The sequence below is a fragment of the Astatotilapia calliptera genome, unplaced genomic scaffold (genome assembly GCF_900246225.1).
Source record: "Astatotilapia calliptera unplaced genomic scaffold, fAstCal1.2 U_scaffold_209, whole genome shotgun sequence".
In the NCBI taxonomy this organism is placed as follows: domain Eukaryota; kingdom Metazoa; phylum Chordata; class Actinopteri; order Cichliformes; family Cichlidae; genus Astatotilapia; species Astatotilapia calliptera.
This window is the reverse complement of record NW_020535740.1, coordinates 649-26,961: the sequence shown is the minus strand read 5'-3', so window position 1 is coordinate 26,961 and position 26,313 is coordinate 649. Positions and strand designations below refer to the sequence as shown.

General features: G+C 41.4%; 1 protein-coding gene across 1 annotated transcript; it reads left to right on the top strand.

Annotated features, from left to right (window-relative positions):
• Positions 1–2,113: 2,113 nt before the first annotated feature.
• Positions 2,114–21,392, top strand: LOC113017813 (ecto-NOX disulfide-thiol exchanger 1-like; the record flags this gene model as incomplete). The annotated part of the gene is made up of 7 exons (XM_026160918.1): positions 2,114–2,372; positions 3,351–3,557; positions 4,273–4,506; positions 11,851–12,063; positions 16,308–16,414; positions 19,603–19,720; positions 20,467–21,392. Coding segments are annotated over 7 exons (1,392 nt in total), but the record flags the coding sequence as incomplete, so codon positions are not given.
• Between the last annotated feature and the right edge of the window lie 4,921 nt (positions 21,393–26,313).

The following is a 26,313-nucleotide window of genomic DNA, read 5'->3' as shown; positions in this document are numbered from 1 at the left end:
CTTTATATCAGTTCCAGAGTCAGAACCAGACCCGGAGAAGCTGCATTCAGCTTTTATGCTCCTTATATCTGGAACAAACTCCCAGAAAGCCTCAGATCAGCTGAAACACTCAGTTTATTTAAATCCAGGTTGAAGACTCACCTATTCTCAGCTGCATTTGAATAAAGCACCAAATCCACACTTTTAAGCTTAAATTCAAAACTTACATTTAACTACTGATTTTATCTACTGTTCTGATTTTATCTGTTTTGATTTTATATACTGTTTTGTTGTTTGTTTGTTTGTTAATTAGTTAGTTAGTTTTTTGCTTGTTTTAATAAATTTTAAATCATGCTTTTTATTTGTTCTTGTTTCTAATGTCTCTGTAAAGCACTTTGAATCACCTTGTTGTTGAATTGTGCTATACAAATAAACTTGCCTTGCCTTGCCTATGAGGAAAGAAATGTGAGCGGTTTGAGAATACCATTGGTAATTTATATTTTTCCCTTTATCCCAAGCTAACTGAAGCGCCTCACTTCCTGTGCTTCCTGTGAGCTGCTGATTGTTTCCAACGAAGGCTTGCAGTGTGCTGAATGTTCAGACCGGCAGGAGTAAAAGCCTTCGCACTAAATCACTGGTGCATTCTATCAATCCTCTGTACAAAGCAGGAAAAAAGAAACGTTTATTTTTTATTGAATTTCTGTAAGGGACGTTTGTCCTTTCCGAGTGTGACAGCTTCCCTCGCCTGTAATCTGAATCACTTTATTTTCTGTGGTGTTGTGGCTGTGTGGGCAGCGGTGGGGTGGTGGGGGTGATTTTCTGCTGACGGTTTGTTCCTCCCGCTCCCTTGTTATTGCCAGTGTTGAAGATAGGAACATGCAATGCTGCTCCGCCCTCCTCCAACCTGCCTGTTCTATTTTCACCCAGACAGCTTGAAGCATTGCTCCTGTCGCCTCTGTCCTCTCACTGTTTATCTTCCCCCTTCTTCCTCACTTTCTCTTTGTCCTAGAGAACAGAGATTTTCTTCTTCCCTCTCTCTCTCCTCTCCTCCCTTGCGCTTTTTCCCATTAGTACACTCGAGATGATATTTTCTTGTCCTTTTCCAAGGATCCAGTCCCCAGTTGTCTTTTATCTCTTATCTAGGGAGTGATGGTTTATACTTCCTTTTTCTTTTTTAACTAATTTCCTTTTCTCTTCTGCATATGCGGTTGATGTTGTATATACGAGCTCTTGTTATGACCACTAATCGGGTTTTAACGGTAACAACCTTCCAGCCATCTAAGTCCCAGAGTCCTAATGAATTCAACAATAGTCAAAGGAGCTTGGAAAGAAAGCGACAGTCACACATGACCTGGATAACTAAGAACCTACACAGAAACCTCAACAATAACAGTTTTATTGGTTCTTCAACAGGATTTAAAATGTTAAAGTGCAATTATAACCCAATAATGCTTTTGTTTTCTCCTCTCACAAAATGGGTTATTGTCCGATTTAGCTCACTTTCCTCTATAAATATGCCCTGTTTCTCTATAAATAAACCATCCACTGGTTTAATAACGGCCCTTAAATATACCAACTCTTGGTACTGAATAAACCATTCCCCTGAATAGTTTGGCGGTGCCAATGATGGTAACTATGAGCGTTTGAAAAGGGAATTTATTCATGTGGAAACTCCAGTTCAGGACCAACTTGTGAGGCAATCACTGAGGTGTAAGTGAAGCATTGCAAATGTACAACAGCGGCATCACAATACCCATATATTCATAATAATAACAGTGATATTTAAAAATAAAGCACAACAATATGAAGTCAAATGTGTCTTCTTCACCACATTTAGACTTTTCAATATTTTCCTATTTAGACCTTGGATGGTCTAAATTACAGTGTCACTGTCAATTACAGTGACAGAGAATTTCCTCTGGGGAGGATTGCTAACAAAAGTTGCTGAAATGTGTCTTTCACAGCCACAAATGTAAACGTTGTGATGATGCTAGAACAAGTCACTGAATTTAACCTCTGCTCACCGTGAATGTCTTTACAAAACATTACATCATTCCATTCATTGGATAGATGTTATATCTCTCACCAACCAGCACACACACCATCCCTAGAGACATGGCGCTAGCATGACTGAAATCAGACTATATCATTCTTTACGTACTGGAAAAGAAAGTATGAAAAATTATGGTTTTTGTTGAGTAATCTGTTGTTATTCTGTCATGCAGATTCTCTGTGTATCCAGAGATTCGACCCTGGGCTGGGACTCATTGCACCCATAAACCCCATGATAGCAGGAATCAGCCTGGTCCCCCCTCCACCCGTTCCCCCCGACATGCCCGTCATCAAGGAGATCATCCACTGCAAGAGCTGCACTCTCTTCCCTCAGAACCCTAGTAAGACTGTACTTTAATGTAGAACCGATAAACTTTACTTGAAAACTTTTAGGGGTGTGACTTTTGCAGTAAAGGTAGACAGCAAAATCAGGCTAGTAAAAGTAAACTGATTAGCTCAAAGGTACAGTCAGTAATGTTTATATACTTATTTAATAGAAAAAAGTCCAGAAGTTGTCTCCTTCAACAAAGAAGCAAAAATGTGAAAGAGGCAATGCAACAAGCATTTTTGAATTCTCTTCCTCCTCATCTCAAGCTCCATCTTTTATATAATGATAATAATGAGCTGGCTAAACAACAACAGCTGTTTATAACACTTTGCCAGCTAATGTTACACTCGAGTGTCCAAAGAAATGACGCTTTCCTCTCATAAAACAGTTTGATTACATTCTCAGACCATATGAGAGTTTATTCGCTACATGTCCAAGTCCAATAACGTTAGCTCGACTTCAAAGAAAGTTTCACTAATGCCGACTGACAGCAGTTAACACTGTCAAAAACAGCAGAGCTTACCAACAGAAAAGTTTCGGATATCCTCAACAACTCACCTCAGTATCACTGTATCCAGAAAAATATGCATTGACACGTATTGATAGCTGAGGTAAACAGCAGGCTGAGAGCGTACACTAAACAACAGATGAAAGGCAACAAGAGTTGTTTGTCCTACAGCAGCCAACATAGTTAGAATTATGTAGCAGAATTTGAAGTGGTTAAAAAACTGAATTCAGTTGACTGCAGTCTGCTCATATCTAGTGGTGAGACTTTACAGGCTGTAACTTAGGTAATTAGCATAAATGTGAGATGGAATCTATTTTAATATTAGATGTTATTATTTAAATGTTGTTGTTTTTTTTTTTCTTTTTAATTGCTCAAACTTGACATAAAAGTCAATACTTTTCCTCTTTAAACTGCAGTGTAGCAGGAGAGCCGTGGATGATATGGCCATATAATCATGTAACCGGTCCTTTTATTGTGCCTCAGACCTTCCTCCTCCCTCGACACGGGAGCGCCCTCCCGGCTGTAAGACAGTATTTGTGGGGGGTTTGCCAGAGAACGCCACAGAGGAAATCATCAGGGAAGTGTTTGACCAATGTGGGGAGATCACCGCCATCCGAAAGAGCAAGAAGAACTTCTGCCACATCCGCTTCAGTGAGGAGTTCATGGTAGACAAGGCTATTTACCTGTCAGGTGAGCACTTTTCTTGGGAAATACAATGCCTCAAGTTTGCAGTTCGGATATTGTTTTCATTTGTTTGTCTTGGTTTGTTTTTTTTGTTGTTGTTGTTGTTTTGATTTTACAAAGCGGGCCATATTGGGATAAAAAGGTAGTTGGCTAGTTATCTGTTAATGCTAGCTTTGGCTGAGTAGCTTGGTTTGCTTGGTGTATCCATAGTTTGGAGTGAAAGGCTAATGAAATGCTAGCTAAAAACAATTGTGTTTTTAATAAAATGTACTCAGAATAACAGCAGATCTGCTAGTGTGTGTTTTAGTACAGCTGCATGCTAAACAAGATGATGTAGCACCTAGCTATCATTATCTATTAAGTTGACCGCTCTCTTGTTATGCATAACTTTCAGCTTTATTATAATTTTTCATTGCTTAGTTATATAAAATTCACCTTCAGGTAGTTGTCATAAAGAAGAAAAGTAGTATAGACACCACAATTGATTTTGTGGATTGTTTCTACTTCTACTGTTAAACTAGATATTATAAGAGAGGGTGAGAAGAGCTTATTTTTAGGCCCAGTCTAAGGTGGATATTTAAGGAACTGTATTTTTCATAATTCTTCATCATCTTCATGTTTCACCCTAATGATTTTCTGCCTGGCAGATCAAATCTAATGACATGCCTCTACCTGTTGTAGAAAATGCCTAAATATAATGGTGTTACCTTCTCCTCTTCAGGGTATCGGATGCGTATCGGATCCAGCACTGATAAAAAGGACTCTGGGAAGATCCATGTAGACTTTGCCCAGGCCAGAGATGACCTTTATGAGTGGGAGTGTAAACAGCGCTTACTGGCCAGAGAGGAAAGACACCGCCGCAAGATCCACGAAGACAGACTGCGGCCACCATCTCCCCCTCCGATTGTGCACTACTCTGAACACGAGGTAGCACTGTTAGCAGACAGACTAAAAGGTGAGCACTGGCAACGAGTTTGCAGAGAAAGTGTCATTAGCTTTGCATTGAGAAAGTAATTTCCATCACTATACGACAAGTTTACTGTGCCACAAACTTAGCAGATCAACTGATCTCATTGCTAACTCATATCAGGTGATGAGTCAGCTGATACCCTTGATGCTTCTAAAGGGCAAATCTCACACACATGCACACAGAAAAACAACCCCTGCTCCTCCTTTAAAGGCTGTATCCAAATTAATTTTGGTGTGCTGGCAAGGGCAGGAACCCAAAGACTGCAGAGGCCAGCACAACCATGAGCTTGATCACTAATGTGACAGGGTTGGACCGAATCTGTTCAAGGTTTTTGTGGTTTGGGTCAGGTGGTCTCTGATGTGTTTCAGAAGCACGAACAAAATCTGCAGCTGTTGTCATGGATACAGAGAGTAAATAAAATCCCTTGTAGTAAATATATTAGTCCAAAGCCATGTATGACTTTTCAAAGCGGATTTGTAGGTCACAGATAACAACGCTTTTAATTTGATTGGCAACACATCTGTTGCTGTGTGTGTGCGTGTGTGTATAATCTCCTGCTTAGGTCACTTGCTGTGATACCCAATAACATGCATGAATTAATTGTCCAGGAAGCTGCACAATTATTGATATTCTTCATCCCCCCGTTTGTAGCCACTGATAAACAACTGTGTTTGATGGCAACAGTATAATGCAGGCAAACAGTGCGCAAACACAGGGGAAACACTCAAAGACTGTCCAAGAAGCCATGTTTGCATCAGCCTGTATAGGGATTTCTTGTTTTACAGCAGTGTTTTGTGTGTTGTTGTAAAAACTGCAGTTATTACTCAGCAGTTCTCAGAGAGCTCTGGAGTGACATAAGAAATAGGTTTTGTGACAACAGAGTATCAGATATTTTTTTAAAGGGAGAGAAATAAAAGCAACTGGAGAAGTGGGATTTTAGTTATTAGATTTTCAAGTGTTTATCAAAGATGTCTGCACAGACTGTGAGCTCTCCGCATTCAGTCATCAGTACAAACACTGTGAACAATAAAGGAGACAAACACGATTGAGATGGAGCAAGAACTGCTAAATAAAAGCCTTACCAGAGTTCTCAACAGTGCAAAATAAAACAAAACAGTTGCGATTTTTTTATGTGTCTTTACCTTTCTCATTAACTTCAGTGGCTTCCTGCTTATTTCTTCTTTTCATGCTTCTAGCAGCTATAATCCAGTAAGATATGCATTATTAAGTAAGCCATTGTAGGATTCTGGAATTCGTTTACAGATTTAATCGAGTCATAAATACATCGTTTTAGGCCCTGTGTTTCCTCTGGAAAGGAAGAAAGAAGATGACTTCTCTGACTTCTTGTACAGCAAAAAACACAACCTCTTATAATTGTCAGACTCTAAGCTGTTTTTTTATGGCAGCAGCAACACAATATGAAGCTTGGAGCTAAATACTGATGTTGATGTTTAACAAACATACTTTGGATGCTAACATTATCTAAAGCAGCGGTCCCCAACCTTTTTTGCGCCACGGACCGATTTATGCCCGACATTATTTTCACGGACGGCCTTTAAGGTGTCGCGGATAAATACAACAAAATAAAACTAGTACCGGTACCAAAAAAAGAAGGTTTATTCATAACACACGTGAAAAGACCCAGGAAAACCGAGTTAACGATAAAAACGATAACAAAATAATGCTGAAAACCGATAAAAACCCTGAAAACCATACATTTCACACCTGAGCCTCAACTCTCCAGATAATCTCTCCAGCGTGTCCTGGGTCTGCTCCGGGGGCTCCTCCCGGTCATTACCCACAACTCTTGGCCATAGGTGAGGGTAGGGACGTAGATCAACCACTAAATTGAGAGCTTCGCTTTCAGACTCAGCTCTCTCTTCACCACAATGTACCGAATAGCGTCTGCATCATTGCAGCTGCAGCACCAATCCGTAGATATAATATTTATTGTTATATTAACAGAAAATGTGGTGAGAATGCAGTTCAGATGTTGTGTTTGAGTAAAATTTAGCAATCCTTGGTTTGATCTCAGATGTTTCCCATGCTTGACACCAAGTATTTTTTCCAAGCTGTTTTAAACCTGAGTAGAAATGTGCTCCATAAAAGAACGAATCGTGACAATGAATAATTCAGGTGACATTTGAAAGAAAGGTAAAGTCCTCGTTATGCTTCCCTTTTAAAATCAGCCCAGTTTTACTACAGGAGTTACGTTTTTCAAGCCCCCATTTATCTACTGTGTAATGGGATTAATACCACGGACCACTCCCTTTCTTTCTGTACTGTTGCAAACCTGCACCCACCTGCTCCTTCTGCACGTGAGGAGAATTGATGGGAGAGGATGAAGTGTGGGGCTGAGTTGGCAGTGGTTTTGATAAGTGAGAAGTGAGCAATGAGGGGTGTTTGCTGTGAAGGTCACTCTCCTCCTCCTCCTCGTCCTCTTCCACCTCCTCCGTGTTGCCTCCACTCTGCTGTGGCTAATTCTTGTCTCCAGTGATTGAAAGTGTTGCATATTTACAGTAAAAGGCTGTAAATGTTCTCTGTTTATAAAAACAGCGGCGCTGGAATCACTTGCAATTTAGTGCAATTTAATCACATTCAGATCCAGCGCACTGCTTATTACTGTTATTGCCTTCATGCATTGTGATGACCTTCATGTTGTCTCAGATTGAGCAGGCAAACTAAACATTAGCATCTAGTGTTATTGTTATATTTTCTGTGTTTTGACCTAAACCCATCTTTAATGTGCGGTCAGATCCACTGCAGGCATCATTTAAATAAAGCATGAAAGAGAAGAAAGTCAAAATCTTGACTGTAATAACTCCCACACAAAAAGAAATAATAACATCACCTCATGTCGTACTGTGACCTTTGTGCCAATAAAGTGTTGCTGAGAAACACATTACCACCATCAGTGGGAATCAGATATATCTTATTTCCATGGGAACTGGTAAAAACCCTCATGGTCCTTGCTTCGTGCAACAATAGATCCAGATGATTTGAATTACTCAAACTGATGCACATAGTCGGTGTTATAAGGTACAGACAGACATATCTGTTCTTTCTAAATCTGCTTTATTGATCCAAGTTTGAGTTGCTGTTCTGAACCCATTTTTACATCTATCTCAGATAGTCATTAAAGGTAAGTCTCAATGTCAGACCTGTCATTGAAGTTTTCTTCTTCACAGAACAGACTGTACCATCAAGGTGTTTGTTTGTTTTTTACATCTAACACTTTTTTTTTACTTTTTTTTTTTTACTTTTATGGGACAGGGATAGCTCAGTAGGTAGAGTGGTTGCCCCGTGATCGGAAGGTTGGGGGTTCGACTCCACTGAACAGCTACCCTGAGGTACCCCTGAGCAAGGTACCGTCTCTACACGCTGCTCCCCGGGCGCTGCATTGGTGGCTGCCCACTGCTTCACTGGGTGAATGGGTTAAATGCAGGGGAGTAATTTCCCTGCGGGGACTAACACATTATAAAAAGTAAAAAAAAAAGACTGTACCATCAAGGTGTTTTTTGTTTTTTTTTTACATCTAACACTGCATCCATCTGTTCATCCATCCACGTTTTCATTGTATATTTGCAAAGCGAATGAGAGAAGTTCCAGATAGAGCTCTGTGCAAACTGCCTTTTGTGTTTTTTATGATGTTTATAGGTTAGAGTTGGTGCTGAAATATGGAACAGAAATGATTTAAATATAGAGCATTATACAGAAAATAATCAGATCTTTTAGAAACTTTTAGTAAATCACAAACAAACACGATCCTATCAGTTAATCTGTTGAAGTCATATGTAAGTGTTGTGACATGACAAGGATGGTCTCTGAGACATGAAATCATCAAATGCCAGCAGATTATCTCTGCTTCCCAGCCACCTCCTCCAGCTTTTAATCACTAAGGCGTGACAACAGCAATCCCATAAGAAAAAGAATCACAAGCTTTCACATTTAGTTCCTTTCAAGCAAACTTGGTATATGAAGACACATAGCAGCAGTCCAGTCGCAAGTGCATTGTTATCAAATGAAGCATCAAAACTCTGTCTTCCAAAATCAGCTTTACAGTGATCAGGGATTTATTATATTAAGAATAAATAATAGCACTTTTTAAACAGGATTCCTTTCTGCCTTTTCTATGTCTGCCATTTTCTGTGTTTATCTGTGGCTCTGTTCTATCTCTCTGGAAAACCAGCAGCATGTTGCTTCTGTTTGCTCCAGAATCTCCAGTTTATCTACAAAACCCAAACCTCAGCCTCAGTGTAGTGTTCCCATCCATCCTCTAATACCTAACATAAACAAGCATGTTTTCTCTCTGAATAACCCTTTTCAATTCATTCTTCACCTCAAACAGCAGGGGAAATACATTTCCATTATTCCCCCGCTCGTCCCTGTTCAGCAGTGCTTCATTGTGCTCGCTGTAATGTGACTGTAATCTGCTGCTGTGTATGAATGGGGCTTTATCAGAGTGGGGGAAAGTGTCTTCTTACAGGTTGTGTTGCACTGGGTATTGAGCTCATTAAATGCTCTCTAATTCACTCTCTTCTGCCGTCGTCCGCGGCTCCGTGGCACCATTCAATTATTATTCAAATGGAAGCGAATGCACTCGACGGAAGCCTGCCGAGACGCCGCAGTTTTTGTGACTGAGACCGAGCGCTGCTTAAGGTTGTGCTTGAAAAAGTTGAAAATCAAAAATGCATTTTGTGTTCAGCGGCTGTGACGTGGCTCACAGACCCGTGAACGGTGAAGGCCTCCAGAGGAGGAATTTAGTCCCCAGTAACTGCTCCATTGTTTATTTAGGCTGAGTGAATGTTAAAGGTCCCATGAAACGGCTTTCACATCATACTCTTCAGTCACCATTTGGTGTGATGTACCAAGACACGGCGTGCTGGGGGAGAGACTTGGAGTCCAAAGAGATTTTAGTATTGTGAATGTATAAATTTTAAAGCAGCTGTAATGCTTTTTCTCTCAAATTAAAATGTAAAAAAACATCTGTCTATCAAAAGTGACTTTGGTCGGGAGTTCTCGACTTCAGGAGAATATCCCTCAGCCGTCACCTAGAGCTGTCAAGTTGGGCTTTGCCATCAAGGAATTAAAAGCAGTTTGGATATGACTATTGAGGACAGGCAAGTGCTTGGAGCGTCTGTGTTGAGACTGATAAAGTGTTGAGCCTGAGTCTTGACACAGCTCTTGTTTCAGGAGTGGCACCTCACGACTACCCCACATATCTACTACAGAAGCATCCCATTATGTAGGCAGGCAGGCAGGCTGGCGACGTGAACACCCAAGTTTGTGAGTGCAGTAACTCGAGAATGAACTGGCGCAGGAGTTTCAAATTGATACCATAGGAGCATCTACTAAAAATCTCATACAAGTTCAAATCTCTGTGACCTCACCCTCAAGGTCAGAGGTCAAGCTATCTAAAAACAAGGCAATTATCAGGGAACCGTGAAAGATGCTGAAAGCAATGGAAAGAAATAGTATACCTTAGTTCTGTACCATTCATTCTTCCAGGACACTTGCATGTCCATCTGAAGTGCAGGGCTACAACTCCACTCTACACTGAATATGTATGGGGGAAATGAATGAGAAATGTACTTACACAACACAGCTTTATTCACCTTGAAGGACCCCTGCCGTTGAGGTCATAGTTGGGATTTAGATCAATTTCTTGCATATAACAGCTGATTAAAGAAGATAAGACAAACAGTAGTTATCAGTAAGATACAGATACAGACCTCCGCCTTTGATACTGTGGACCATCATATTCTGCTACATAGGCTGAGACACTGGGTGGGTATATCAGGGGCTGCTTTGGACTGGTTTGAATCCTATTTGCATGAACGATCCTTTTCTGTGGCTACCTCTAGTTCCTCTTCTACTTTTCTTGCCTATGGTGTGCCACAAGGTTCAGTTTTGGGGCCTTTATTGTTCTTGCTGTATTTACTTCCTCTTCAACACTTATTGAGCACTTTTAAGGACATTTCGTATCACTGCTATGCAGATGATATTCAGTTATATATCTCCTTTAAGCCCCATGATGTTTCCAAGCTACAGATTTTGCATAAGTGCATAGACTCCATTAGAGGTTGGATGGCTGGAAACTTTCTTCAACTAAATGAGGAGAAGACTGAAGTCTTTATGCTCCTAAAAATTTTGTATCTAGTGTTATGAAAAACTTGGGTCCACTTGCTACATTTGCCAAACCGTCTATCAGGAGCCTTGGTGTTACTATTGACTCAGATCTGACTTTGGATGCTCATGTAAAATCTTTGGTTCACTCCTGTTTTTATCACTTGAGAAACATTGCTAAGCTGAGTCCCATTGTATCGCGCTCCGAATTAGAAATTGTCATTCATGCATTTGTTTTATCTCGTCTGGATTATTGTAATTCTTTGTTTACTTGTTTATGTAAAGCCTCTTTGGAGCATCTGCAAGTTGTTCAGAACGCTGCTGCAAAGCTTCTGACCAAGTCCTCCAAGTTTTCCCATGTCACACCCCTGCTGATTCAGCTGCACTGGCTCCCTGTTAAATTCAGAATCCACTTTAAGGTTTTGACCTTGACTTTCAGGGCTCTGCATGGACAAGCACCAACATATATAAGTGAACTTTTACATCCATACATTCCCAGCAGGTGCCTGAGGTCATGTGACCAGGGCTTGCTTGCTGTCCAACACACGAGGCTGAAAACAAAAGGCGACAAAGCATTTGTAACTGTGGCCCCCAGATTGTGGAACTCTCTCCCTTTGAGCCTGAGATCTGTGGACTCCGTGGTTGCTTTTAAAAAACAGCTAAAAACTCATCTTTTTAAACTTGCTTTTGGTTGAATTTTTATTTTTAGGTTTTAGCTTCTGTGAAGCACTCTGTGGTTTTTATCTTGAAAGGTGCTATATAAATAAAATTTTACTTACTTTTACTTACTTACAAACATTTTGTCATCATGTGAAAGCTGCACTTGTGGTGCACTGGTGAGCACAGTTGCCTCACAAGCAAAGATTTGAATCTCCTGGTTAGAGGGAGGCGTCCTGTGTGAAGTTTCCATGTTCTTCCCTTGGTTTGGGCACTTCAGCTTCTTCCCCGAGTCCAAAGAAATGCTTGTTAGGTTAAGTTGTTATTCCAAATTGTCCAAGCATGTGAGGTAGAGTGTATAAAATATAGCACTGTACGAATATACTTGATGTTTAAATGTGACTTGTAGTCATTTTGAATCAGTACGGTTTGAAATGCACTTTATAAGCACAGTCCAGTTCATTTTTAAAAGTATCACTGGTGTTGGTATTGAAAAAAAGAACTGCCATACCTCTCTTTCTTACCTTTTTCAACTTGTTTCCACAGATGATCATAAGTTCAGTGAGGCCATAGCCATTCTGTTCACCTGGATCGACAGAGGCGAAGTCAACCGCCGCACCGCCAATCACTTCTACTCTATGATCCAGTCAGCCAACAGCCACGTTAGACGACTGATGAGTGAGAAAGCTCAGCATGAAGAGGAGTTGGAGCGTGCCAAAGAGGCCTTCAAGAATGCCCTGCTGGCTATATTAAATCAGTGTAAGGACGCTTTCATATTTTACACACTTAAAGACGTACTGAAAAACTTCCAGACAAAGGACGTCTCACGTGAGAAGTTTTTGCCGTTGTAAGTGTAAGCTGTACAGGTAAGTTCAACCAGTGGTTTTCTCTTCACACTGCAGGTAGCAAGTTTCATTCTGTTTCACCAGTTTTAAGAGAACCATGAACTAGAGACAATCATATGATTGGATAACAGCCATCAATCAACTGCACCTTCAGTTTAATCAGTTAAGTCAATCGATTCATGTAGGATGTTTAAACACATAAGACTTTGGCTAAAGTGCTGTATATTAAGCACCTGAGACTGAACAGTACTACTTTTTTAGGTGAAAACCAGTTAATAGATATCCACTTTTGACCTCGTGCCACCACGTGTGCCGTCAGTGTGAGCTTACTCCTGATTGCAGTCTCTCACACTGCTGCAGGGCAGTGGCAGATTACGGTGGTGCAGACCATGAAGCCATTTTCACCACATCCATTTCAAAGCCCGTCTTGATGCAAGTCATTTACTCTGTGAGCATCTCGGCCCAGTCTCCATGACAACACTCCCCGATCTCTCTCACCATCAGCTCCATTATCTTCGGCGCGCTGTGCAGTGGTGATTAGGTCAGTCGCACAGAGGTTTCAGAGTCAGTAGCATGAGTGCGCCCTGACCTTTTCACAGGCTGCCTTCAAAAAATGCCAACACACACACTGAGTGATAACCACAGCTGCTCTGTTACTGCATGCTAATGCTACTCTGAAACAGCACTGGTTAAATAGCACCCATTCACTGACACTTAGCTAAGTCTGCAATTAAAGCTGCATTAGGTGAATTTTGACCACTAGAAGGCAGTGTATTTACAAAAACACGATAATCACTTGTTGTGTCCAGCAGCAACAGACACAACCACTGAAATGGAAAGGAATCCATGTCCACCTGATGTCGTACATTTGCTCTAGTTTTATCTCAGTTTTGGTCTTCACCACCTCCCAAGGAAAGTATGTGTATAACACAACCCTTAACTCCTCCACTGTTACCAGGTAACATACATAACAGTAACTTTACCTTCTAATTCCTAGAATCCTATCTCCTAGAAGGAGTTAACCTGAAACAGTTAACCAAGTGAACTTGTATGTTAATTGAAACCTATTTTAATAATAGCTAAGGCTGATCATCTGCTAATATGTAATGCTTTTAAGATTTCTGACACTCAGATACGATCTAAACATCGCCAATGAGAGAAGTATGTGAAATAAAGTGTGCAAAGGTAATATATTTCACATGAGCAGCAAGAAGTATGCACAGAACCAAAACTAGGAGCTGAAAGGGTCAAAAATATCACTTAATGCACATTTAATCCGATGTTACGTTCAGAAAAAGGCATATTTGGCGTCGTTTCACGGTTCGTGTTCATTTGTAAATAAGGTGAGTGAGAAAATGGACAGTTTTACTGTTTTTGTCTTTTTGTCAGTAGTTCTTCTGTGATATGTGAAAAGGCTAAATCTGACATTGGTATAGGTTCATTCAGGTTTGGCAAAGTAAAGTTATGTCGTTACTGGAAGTGTTTGGCCACAAATCAAATGTCAGCGCAACAGAAAAAATGCAAGGCAGCATATTCATGCAGAATGGAAGTGTGTCTCTTCTGATTGGATGTTACAAAGTTATAGACAATCCTTTCCAATCATCCAGTAATTTCTTGCACACAGATTGATCCCATTATAGCTTCTCCTTAACATTAAACATGTAATATCCCATGTGACATGTCTACATTTCTGATGGAGTCTAAAATTCACAGTCCATTCTGGATAAATGTTGCCTTTGTCAGTCCAGTGGGAAGTGAAGCTGCAGGTGATGAGATGTAAGTACAGAGCACTGGCCAGGAGAGAGACCTGCTCATCACATGACACACATTTTAGATGAATTCTTTTAAACTTTTAGAGGATGGTTCTGGTTTAGCTTTTCCTATTTGACATGCATTTGTCTGTAAAGGCTGTGCTAATACATATTTCCTCACCACCTCCGAGATTCAAGGAAACAAGGACTCATGCAAAACATTCTCCAGCTGCCAGTCTAAGAGTCTCCCGCAGCTTTACAGACAGCCCTGAAAATTGCGTATTAGCTTGTGCACGTGTGTGAAGATATGGATAGCTTCCCATGAATCAAATGGCACAGAGAAGATAAACACTGCTTGATGTTTATTGACCAGCACTACAGCTGGATGACAAAGACTCCAGTTGTGGCTAATTGCTCTGCAAGTTGACTGAAGCATGATCAACTGCGGTTAATTATCCAACACAATCGTAACTTGTTCTCTCAGCCATGACAGTAATTTCGGCCCATAGTGGCTCCAGGAATGTGGCCAGGAGCCGGTGTTTGTTGCCAGTGGGACACATGCATGGTAGCTTTTTTATATCATGTGGAAAGCATCCACATGTCAGACACTTTTCTTCAGCTGAAAGTGAAACAAAGTCTGCAGGACGCCAGTGTTGATAGGCGCTGCAAGGGATCACGCCTTTTAGCAGACACATGCATTTTCCATCTGGTCTTGTGTTTTGCATCCAGCCAGTTGCCTTGGATTTAGATCTCTATGTGGTCACCCTTAACAGCCATTCCAGGCTGTTCCGTCAGACTAAGACAAGCTTTTGAAATCACTCATGTAAAAACATGTTTGCAAACAATAGGTAAAAAAAGCAAAGGCACTCTGAGACTTGAGGTATGATGATGAGAACCGTTTAACCCTCTCAGGCTCAAAGTCCTGCAGTGGTACTTCTGAGTAAAAAAAACTCATAAAATATGTATGTGGGTTAATCAGGTTTTAACTGTTGCAAATCTGCAACGCCTGCCTTGAGAGGGTTAATATTTAACCATTATATTGCAAGCCTCAGAGTGCCTTGGATTGTTCGTGTGGTTTGCAGTCTTTATACTGAGCGCTGTTGTTCACTGAGTAGAATCTTTAAAAAAAAAAACACTTTTTCATAAAGCTCAACTGCACTCCAGATTTTTCCTTTTTTTTTCCTTTTTAAAAAAAAAGAGGTTTATTTGGAAAGCTGTACAAGACTCATGCTGCTTGGATAGAAGATTAAAGCCACCTGCCTAACACTACGTAGGTCCCCATCACATCACCAAAACAGCTCAGGCTCATCAGGGCTGTGATACAGAACCTCAGGGGGATCCCGCTGTGGCTCGCACAGGATTACAGCAGCTGAACCTTTGTGTTCTGCTTGTTTTAGAGAAGGACCTCCATGAAGCAGGCTAGCTCCAGTGAATCTGGAGCAATTTCTCTCAAGGTCCCAATCCAGGTTGTGAAAATCTCAAAGTATTCCTTCCTTGGCACATTGTCCTGCCGGGAAAGGCAGCTGACATTTGGGAGGGCAATTGCTGTGGTTGGACTGGTCGGTCCGCAACAATAGCAGACGTTATGTTTCAAGGTAACAGCAGAACACTGTACTGAAATAATCAGTGTTATTCACTTTAGTTTAATTAGCATGCCCGAGTTCTTGTTTCCAACAATCTCTTACATGAAGGTGGAGGATAAAAATTCAGTGCATTTAGAGCATTTTGTTTTTCATCTTTCTCATGGCAAAGAAGATTTTTATTCAGTCTTCATCTTTAAGCATAACTCTCTGTTAATTTACTCCAAAGTCATGTAATAATAAGACTTGAATGGTTTTTTTTATTTATTTTGAAATTTATTCCTATTTATTCTTCAGATAAAAGTCTTTCTTTAAAGGAGCACTTTACTCCAAGTACAGTCATCCTGTCATCATCTGCTCACTGAGTCAGGAGTTCAAAAGTATAAATTGGAATCCAGTAAAGTAATATTTGAGATTTTGCATGAAGGCATTTGTGGCTGATTTTGATTAGTTTTTCTTATTGCTTTCTGAAATATGGTAGCATTTCATCTGAGCCCTTGATAGCAGTGAGGAACATCTATGGAAGCTGTTTGGACTGATATGAAACAACCAAGAGGAAAAAAAAAATCATTTGATAAAGACAAATAGAGCGTAAACCTTCCTGGAGGTTGACTTGAGCAAATGATGTCACAGACTTCAGTTTTGGAGTAAACTGTTCCTTTAACACGAAAGACCTTCGTGGCCTGCCGCTTGTGGTCGGTGCATGTCCACGGTCTCTCCTCTGTCTGCTGTACGAGCCTCAGTCAGTGCTACAACGCTACATAAACGGCTTGTTTTGTCTTGACCCTCCCTCCTCTTCCTCTTCCTCCTCCCCGTTCACCCCAAAGTCGAGCAGATCACCGCCGTTTTCACCGCTGCCACCCGGCAAAAGGCATGGGACCATTTCTCAAAAGCACAGCGCAAGAACATAGACATTTGGCGCAAGCAGTGTGAGGTTGGTATACCTTTGTTTGTTTTTTTCTGTTTTCTCCTCCCACCCTGGCTCACTGCTTTCTTCTCTGCTGTCATTTTTGAGTCCCCAGGAGAGAACTGGCTGATTGACACACAGTCCCGTAGGATTTGTTGTATTCAGTGTCTGGGTTGTTGTTTTGCTGGATGCTTCGCCCTCACAGACAGACAGACGGGCAGACAGCAGCCTCTGATCGCCCGGGCCTCCCTTTATCCCTGCAGCCCCAATGTAAAGCAAAGATCTGATGCCTCCTCGAAAGTGTGAGACGCTGCTATGGCAACACTGCTTTCCAGGGTTAAGTCTCAAATCAATTATTTATCCCAAGTCAAATCTAGAAAACAAGTACGAAGACGAGAATGCTGCACGCGAAAGAGGGAAGACCCGTTCACACGGCAGCACCACAGAGGATTCAGACGTGGAGCAGCCTGTTGGCGCACGTGGAGGTTGTGGGTTTGTTGTTCTGTGGGGGTGAGGGGGTTGAATACACAAACTTAGAATGCAGAAATGGAAAGTGATCGAAGGAAGGATAAAAGTGAAATGTACTTGAATTTGTGTATTTTATTTCAAATCACAAAGGGTCAAAGGGAGTACGTGTTTTTTGTTAGTTTTTGTGTTTTGGCTCCAGCACACAATTTCAAATGATGATTTCTAAGCATTTCCAAGCTTTGAGATTGCACATTCAGGTGTTAGAGTGGGTCGTCTACCTATCAGAAGGTTGGTGGGTGGATCCCTGGCTCCTCTTGTCCATCTGTCAAAGTATCCCTGTGCAAGATATTGAACCCTGAGTTTCCCCTGATGCATCCATCGGCAAGTGAGCACGTGTGAATATTATGCACATGTGCTTAGATAGAGATAAAAGCACTGTATGAATGTGTGTGAGTGGGTGAATTGTAGTACTTAAATTGAATAGACAGGTGCCATGTAAGTGCCAGTGCCTTTGCCAATATTTTATTTTTGAGACCTAAAATAAAACCTAAGACTAACACCAAAAGGAGCTGAAAACAAAGCAAAGTCCAATAAATGACCTAAAGGATAAAAAGCACTTCACTGTCGGAAGCTTTCACTCCACTGGTTTGATGAACACTTCAGATCCTTGTGCAGTCATATGGAAACTTTGCTGGCATTGATACATAAAGCAGAAAAAAAAAAAACTTCTATTATACTTTTTTGTTTGTTTGTTTTGTCTTTTCATTTGAGCGTGAACTAGAGATATTTTATTTACATCATCTTGTCTTTATTAACCAACACTAATTGAACCAGTCTCACCCTGTGAGAGCTAGGTTAGGCTCCAGTCCCCCGCTACCCTGAACTTCGTAAACGGAAGATGGATGGATGAATAGGCGGATGGATGGATGTACGGATGGATGCATGGATGGATGGATGAATAGGCGGATGGATGGCTGGATAGGCAGATGGATGCATGGATGGATGCTGTGATTTGGTCCAGGTTGAAAAGCGAATAATGAAAGGCATCCTCTTAGCATGTTTGTATTCTTTCATTTGTCTTTATTTTGGCATTTTATATTTTGGGTAGCCAAAGCGAAAACTGTATGACACACAAGGGTCTTGACTGAGGCATTGGTGTCACCACAGTTAATATTCTGGGTAAGAGGTATTGAATTCCACAGGCTCTCATTCATCTATAGTAAGATTCAGTCCCCTTGTGAGATCTTCCTTTAATGGCTACCGTTCATGGTAAGTCTATATGAATCCATATTTCTACAACAACAGGAGTGTCTCTGCTAACTGTTCGGAAGCAGGCTGCACATTTTTCCTCAGTGAAGATGGATATTATTCTGTTAGGAAATGGTCTGTGAAATCACAGCCCACAAATGAAAAGCTAATGAATATGGGCGAAAATGGCAGAGATCTGATTCACAGGCAACTTCTGCAGAAGTGAAAGATAATACGACACGCAGGCAAAAGGCTCTCAGTCTATTACATCTCGTGCGTATGTGCTTCGCTTGATGAATGATTAGTTCATGAAAGCAATGGGAATGATGACAATGGAGCTGGGAGGTAGGCCGCAAAATGTTTTTATTGCAACAATGTGACGGCTGAGTTGCCACCATAAACTGGATGTAGCCGCCACGGTGCCACGCATCAGTGCAGCCAAAATCCAATTTTAACCCTTTCCGATATCTGAATGGACGCTTTGTGGTAAAAAATTCAGTTCACTTCAATTCAAATCAATTCAAGGCACTTAATATAGTAAAGACCCTACAATAATACAGAGAAGGAAACCCCAACAACCATATGACCCCTTTTGAGCAAGCGTTTTGGCAACAGTGGGAAGGAGAAACTCCCTTTTAAGGAGGAAACAGGATAGATGGCCTCCCCTCCCCCTCCAGCAGACCCTGGATCTGCTAGAGGGGGAGGGGCAACCATCTGCCTGGTTGGGGGTGAGGGGAGGAGGACAGGACAAAGACATGCTGGGGAAGAGAGCCACAGATTAAATTCACCCACAGTTGTTATTGAATGACATTCATTTGTATTATTGCCGGTTAACAACAACATACTGTTGTAATAATTAAAGTATAAAATAATATAAAACAAAGTGGTATAATTGACACTGGCTGTTCTGTGCTGTAAAAAGCATGTTAAACTCAGAGAACCAATAAAACAACAGGATACATGAGTGACTGAGTGAGCTACACATCGAGAATGCTAGACATAGCCTCACACTTAAAATAGGAAAAGCACACACACTCTTATTTATTAGAGTATGTCTTTATTGGGTGGTTTGTTTTTTTATCCTGGTTTTATTGTGAATTTAAAGCCCAAAGGAAGTGCATCAAACTACACCAGCTCAAAGTTTGGAAGTGTTTCAGTGCATAAAAGAAGCTTCTTATAACTTCAGAGGTGGCTGCGAGTTTGTTTTAAAGTTTTCTTTAGCATCAAAGCAATCTGTTTGTACATCTGTGGCTGAAAGGCAGATGCATAGAACTGTAACCATGGAACAGAGAAGAATGCATTGAGTTGACACAGATAACTTCTAAGAATGTTTGGAAACCTTTTAGACCGCAAACACAACCTTTCTGCCCCAACTTGTTACAAATACGACACTTGTAACGGCATGTGTGTGATGTAATTGCTAACAGGACATCCCATTTCTTCACGAGTGAGCTGAGGACCGCTGTTGCTCTGTGTCTCTGCTGGCTGTAATGTTTTAGGAGCTGAGGAACGCCCACAGCGAAGAGATCATGGGCATCAGACGGGAAGAGGAGATGGAGATGTCGGATGACGAGTCGGATGAAAGTCCTTGCAAGAAGATGCGCACTGAGGAAAATGGTAATAATATCACCTTTCAAATCACACATTAAATGACTAAAGGTGTGAATTTGAGGCCTCCGGCTAGAGATGATGATGGATGATGAAAACGTGCCAATTTTTTCCCCTGATTCTCTGTCACTCCTGTTTGTGCTTTGCTTTGTCTCAGCCACACGCAAAAGTGTGAACACTGAAAGTAAAATTGTATTTTCTGAGATTAATTCTGTCTTTGAGACGTCCAGATTCTAGAAACACCTTTTTTTTCACTGGTCCCCCGATTTGGTGCTCTGCTCGCAAGAGCTCCTCAGGATCTTTGAGTTTATGTGATTTAGACAAGCTGGTTTATTTGTGTGGCACTTTAACCAATAAAAAGTCACAAACTCCTGTGCAGCAAACAGAATAGCTCAAGCTGGGTTTACTCGAACACGTGTAAAGGCAGTTTTTATTTAAACCAGCCTTTAAAAAGAAATTTCTGACAAGAGACTTTGCAGCCTGTGCAGCATTAAATCTGCTGTTCATATAACCCTTCAATTATAAAAACAAACCAAAGCAGGATAAAGTTGTGGGGACATCACTGATGTGGACCCTGAATGAGATGCTCATGTTCATTTCTTCTTTTTTTTAACAACACAAGGCCTTTCCATTGTTTCTTTCTCTCTCCTTTTTGTCTTTCTCATCCACTTGTTTCTTATTTTCCTACTCTCATCTCCTCCCTTTCCTCCCTCACCTTTCCGGATCCCGCCTTTCTTCCCTCTCTCCTCCCGCAGGAGTGTGTGATCAGACTCAGGCCTCTCTGAAGGAGGAGAACGACTCCCTGCGCTGGCAGCTGGACGCCTACAGGAACGAGGTGGAGCTCCTGAGGAAGGAGCAGAGCAGAGCCAGCCGCCCAGAAGACGATCACTCGCACACACACCCTCACAGCCCAGAGGCTCAGATCCAGCTGCTGCAGCAGAGCATGCACAGCATGCAGCAGGTTTGTTTGTCTGCCTGCACATCACATTTTCATGGTTCTCAGAAGTGACTATAATCCTTTTAATCGTACTTTTAGCTTAGGAAATCCCTCTGATCTCTGCTGATAGTCAAACTTTACATAACTTTGAGTCACACCTTTCATGAAAATTATTGCAATAATATGTAATCTGCCATTTATGGCTGTTCAGCTTTGCTTTTAAATATCTTTTTTATGCCTTCTATTGGAAGACGTTTGCTCTAAATTGAAAACATTCAAATGTATTTGCTGCTTAAACCCTAGGCTGTTTATAAAAACAAACAGAGGAGCATCCCCGTGTTCAATCATTAAGACCTCCACAACCACGAGGACAAAGTAAACAGTGTTGGCCATAATGGTTCAATAACAGTCGGAAGAATATATTACAGTAAGATTTCTTGTTACCGTCACCAGGTCAGCGTGATTCCCAATTTCACTTCTGCTTAATCAATACTGTAAATTAGTGAATGAATAATGGCCTATAATAATGAAGAAATGAACACTGGTGCTGCTGAACGTGTTCTAAACATTTCTCTACAATGAATTTTGATGCAGCAGAACTGAAGACAACAGTTTGTGTTACTCTCGCTGCTGCTTCTGCAGATTCTTCATTAAATGTTCCACGGCAACCATCTAAGTCAGGCCTCCGGGGCAGATGCTCTCTATTTGTATTTTTTAAGAAAAAAGAAGGAAAATATTCGTTAGGCAGGTAAACAATTTATTTTCTTACTAACAAAAACTGCTTTTCTTAATTTGAGCAGTTACAGGTTACAGATCCTCTTGATAATCGGCAAATACAGATTTTAGATGATATTTTACTTGAATTCTGCTTTTGGGAGAAACCACAGTAGTGCGGCGATCCCGGGTTTGAGTCTGCTCTTCCCGTGCCTGTCTGGGTTTTGTCCAGGTACTCTGGCTTTCTCCCAGAGTCCAAAGACAGCGTATGACAGCTGGGATAGCCCCTAAAATCTTTCCTTTAAGATAAAGTGAATGATTGCGGCTAACTTTCTATCTAATTTTTTAGCGTCTTATTAAGCTATTTAGGATATTTAATAGTCTCTCTAGGGCAGGGGTGGGCAAACTTTTTGATTCGTGGGCCACATTGAGTTCTAACATTTGACAAAGGGGCCGGAACAGGAGTAGATAGATGGCATGCTTTGAAAACATCACCTCATTGGGGGAAAAATACACATCTTGGGATATGGAGAAAACATGTGCTTTAATTTCCAATGAAAATGAAGAAAAGCATTACAATAAAATCTCTGACTTCGAAATGAGCCTTTAAACACTGAAAATCAAATAAATGAATATTTTATTTTAAAGCACTGAAAGTTCTGTTATCCTTCAGGATATCACATCACTCTCCTCCTAACTCTTTTTTTTTTTCCAAAAACGGTAGGAGATGCAGACGTACTTGTCCTGTTCCTTTTATTCAATTTGTTTCCCCGGTGCCAAAAGTCAACAACGACCAGTGCAAGGACGAAACAGTTGCAGCAAGTCAGTCTGTGAAGCGTTATAGTTGATCTGCGCGCACTGTTCATTTTAACAACGTGCGTATCACGGAGAGACACACATTTTAATGGGAGCAGTGTTGTTGGTCTCCTTTTTTAGCCAGCGCATCAAAGTCTGGAGTTAGTTTTGTTGTGGCGATTCTCAGGATTGATCTGAGGTGTAGGTCTGTTAACTTGGATCTGTGGCTGGCTTTGTTGATGTTCATGACGCTGAATGTCTGTTCACACACGAAGGTAGAGCCGAACAAAGCCAACATCATCTGCGCTCTTCGCCTTAGATTTGGAAACGCCGCATCATTGAGTGAAGCATAGAAGTCATTTAGTTTCAGAGAGCTGAACTTCTCTTTTAAGGCAGGGTCAGACTGAAGGTCGATGAGTTCGAGCTGAAGCTCCTCTGGAGCTGTTTCGGGGTCTTGTGACAGAGGAAAGGCCACCAATTGAAGTGACTTGTCAATTTTATCGAAATCCAAAAACCGACGGCAGAATTCTCCGTGCAGTGCATCCAGTGACTCACTGTATTTCTTTACTTTTGCTCCGGCCTCTTTCAGCGTGGCTAGTGTAGGAAAATGAGTGAATGACTTGTTCAAAATCTGCCTGGAGAATAAAGCCAGCTTGGATTTGAAGGCTTTCACGTTTGTGTGCATGTCATGCACAAACTGCTCCTTCCCCTGCAGTTTCACATTGAGCTCATTCAAGTGTGAAAATACGTCTGTAGCAAACGCGAAGTCACACATCCAGCTCTTGTTGCTCAGCTCAGGAAATTCATCAGTCTTCCCCTGCCGCTCCAAAAACACGCCAATCTCCTCTTTGAGCTCCCACACTCGTTGAAACACTTTGCCCAAACTCAACCAGCGGACACGGGAGTGATAAAGCAGGTCCTGGTGATCTGCATCAGTTTCCTCCAGGAACGCAATGAACTGACGGTGCTGAAGTCCCCGTGCGCGTATGAAGTTGACAAGTTTCACCACAGGATTCACAACATGATTCAGCTGTAACACCGATTTACATAGAGATTCCTGGTGGAGGATGCAGTGGAGGAACTTTCACTTTATTCTGGATTCTCCTCAGCAGGCCAACGTTTTTTCCCGTTAAATTTGGAGATCCATCTGTGGTGACGTTAACAAGCTTACTCCAGGGAAGCTTCATGTTTTCGATGGCAGCAGACACTCGTTCAAACAAGTCCTCTCCCCGTGTTTGTCCTTTCAGAGACTCCATTGTCAAAAACTCCTCCGTTATTTCAAAGGTTTCGTTGATTCCTTGGATAAAAATGAGGAGCTGAGCAGTGTCTTTGACATCGTTGCTTTCATCCAGTGCTAAAGAATAAAAAGTGAATGACTTCGCCTTTTTGTTTAATATGCTGGTGATATCTTCATCTATTAGTTCTACACGGCGAGTCACTGTCCGCCGTGATAAACTGATTTTCTCAAATTTGTCTTTGGTCTCCGGGCACAAAATACCTGCTGTCTCTACCATACATTCTTTTAAAAACTCGCCCTCTGACAGTGGTTTGCTGGCCTTTGCTATTTTGAATGAAAGCATAAAACTGGCCTTGGTACTTGACTCTTGAATGGCAGTTTGACGGTGAAAAAAACTTTGCTGAGCCTTCAAATTAGCTGCCAACTTCTCAGCAGCAGATTCCCGTTCTTTTGTTGAGAGCTTGCTAGCATAATTTGCGTGCTTTGTGGCAAAGTGACGGCTAATATTATACTCTTTAAAAACCGCCACAGTTTCTTGGCATATCAGGCAAACAGCAGATGATCGGTGTTCAGTGAAAAAATATTTAGTTGTCCACTCCTTTTTGAACACTCGACATTCTCTGTCCACTTTCCTTTTCTTGGGACCGCTCATCTTCATAGAGGGGCGGTAGGTCACAGGGTAAAGTGCAAACGTGGAGTAATAGGCCTACGCCGCTTCACCTCAACAAAGCCAATATATCTAGAGTGCGCCATCTAGTGAGGAAACATCAGAATTGCAGGGGAAATAAAACATTAACAAGGTTAATTTATTCAATTTTTTTCAAGTTTGGCGGGCCGGATCAAAACGTTTAACGGGCCGCACGTGGCCCCCGGGCCGTAGTTCGCCCATGCCTGCTCTAGGGCTCTCTCACAGTTTTTCATCATTGCTACGACACATTTGCTGAAAACTTTCCACATGTTTCTCGAAGCCCAGTTTTCAAGCTATAATCCCAAAATGCTGCAAATATGCACATCAAAGCTTTTTCTGTGTTCGCAACCAAACTGTGTTCAGATTGCACGAGCAGCCTTTACAGCTCATAAAACTACTTAACATTTGTTAACTTCTCCATCAAAATAGTTTAAAAACAGTGTTGAAATTTAACTCACTAACCTCCCTCGTGTGATTGCTTTCAAATTCCAAAGAAATTGCAAGTAGTTAAAAAAAAATCCTTGATTCAGTTCCTCAAATTTCATCTGAAATGTTTGCTCCTGCTCGTCCCCTTCCACCTCCTCCTTTGCCTTCTCTTCCAACACCTTTTATGTGCAGTCGTCCTCCTCTGCCTCTCACATTGTTTCCATCCACATCAGCCCTTCCTGGCTGTACACTCTGAACCAGCATACAATCACATCATTATCCAACAAGTGCAAACAATTATGAGTTACATCTGCTCTCTAACCATGTTTAACTTCTGCCAACTGTGATTACTGTTAAGCATCAACATTGAAAACATGTTTAGTGTTTTATAAAAACAGTAAATAAATCATGAAAGGTTTTGCTAAAAGAATGATTGATTCAATAAACGGGTATAGGAATTTGTTTTGTTTTGGGTTTTTTGGGGGGGGGGGGGGTTGGTTAAGATTTCAGAGGAATCTTAACACAGATAGGTATAACAGTGCAAGGACTAGATGGTAGTGAAGCTTGACCAACCATCCAAAGCATCGGACAACAGGAGAGAACAAGAGAGGCTGGACGAAGGTGTCGAACTCCAAGCTATGATCCATCACAGCTGATTTAAATGTCAGATTACCTTCTCAACATGTCTTGAAGTTCTCCAGAGGCCTTGTAATGAGCTAATCATGTGATTCAGGTGTGTTGACCCCGGGTGATATCTAAAACCTGCAGGATACCGGCTTTTGAGGCCTGGAGTTCAACACCCCTGGTTTAGCAGATGGTAGTTAGATCTGTTATGATGTATGGCATACACTGTATGCTCTGGAGATGATGGCACTGACTAAAAAATGTAGGTCGCAGAACTAAAAATGTTAAGATTTTCATTGTGGGACAGGATTAGAAGTGAGTACATCAGAAGGACAGCTTAAGTATGGAAACAAAGTCAGGGACTCAAGGCTGAGATGGTTTGGATATGTGCAGAGGAGGGGTGCTAGATATTCTGGCCAAAGGATGCTGAAGATGGAGCTGGTGGAGGGTGACAAAGGAGGATGCTCAGGATAGGGTGAGATGGATGCAGATCAACCACTGTTGTGACCTTTAAAGGAGCAGCTACAGAAGAGGATTAGGGCCACTGGGAGAAAAAAGTGGGCATGTCTTTTTTTTTTCTTCTTCTCCAGAATTCTGAGGGGAAAAAGTCAGAATTCTGACCCTTTTTTTTTCTCAGAATTCTGCTGATACAGACCAGCTACTTTTGTAAAATCTGAGGAATGTGTCTTTAAAAATGACTTGAATAATGAAACCCATGAGCTCAAGTCTTTTTAGTGTTTGCAAGAAAGCTTTTTTTTTTTTTTGATCAGAAAAGAGCAGGAAGCGTAGCATACACAAGCAAACACAGAAAAACCAACAACCAAACAGTGTTTTCCTTTGCTGAGTTCTCCCACTATTCCTCACTTTACTTTTTTCATGGAGCACAGTAAGCTGTGTCGGAGCACGCAGCTCGTTTGCCACGAGTTAGCCTGATTAAACTTGACTTCCTGTCTTTCTCAATCTAAACTGACAGCACTGATAAAATGAGGCACATTGGAGACAACCACCATCATATAGACACACACGCACACACTGCCCTGCTGGCTCATTGTAAATGTGCTGCTTACTTGACTTCTTAGCAGTGTGAGGGGAAACTCACACTGCTATCGCTTCTCATTTGTCATGCAGCGTTGTTTTTTTTATTCCCCCTCAGTGCAGATGATCAGCTGTGACAAACAAAA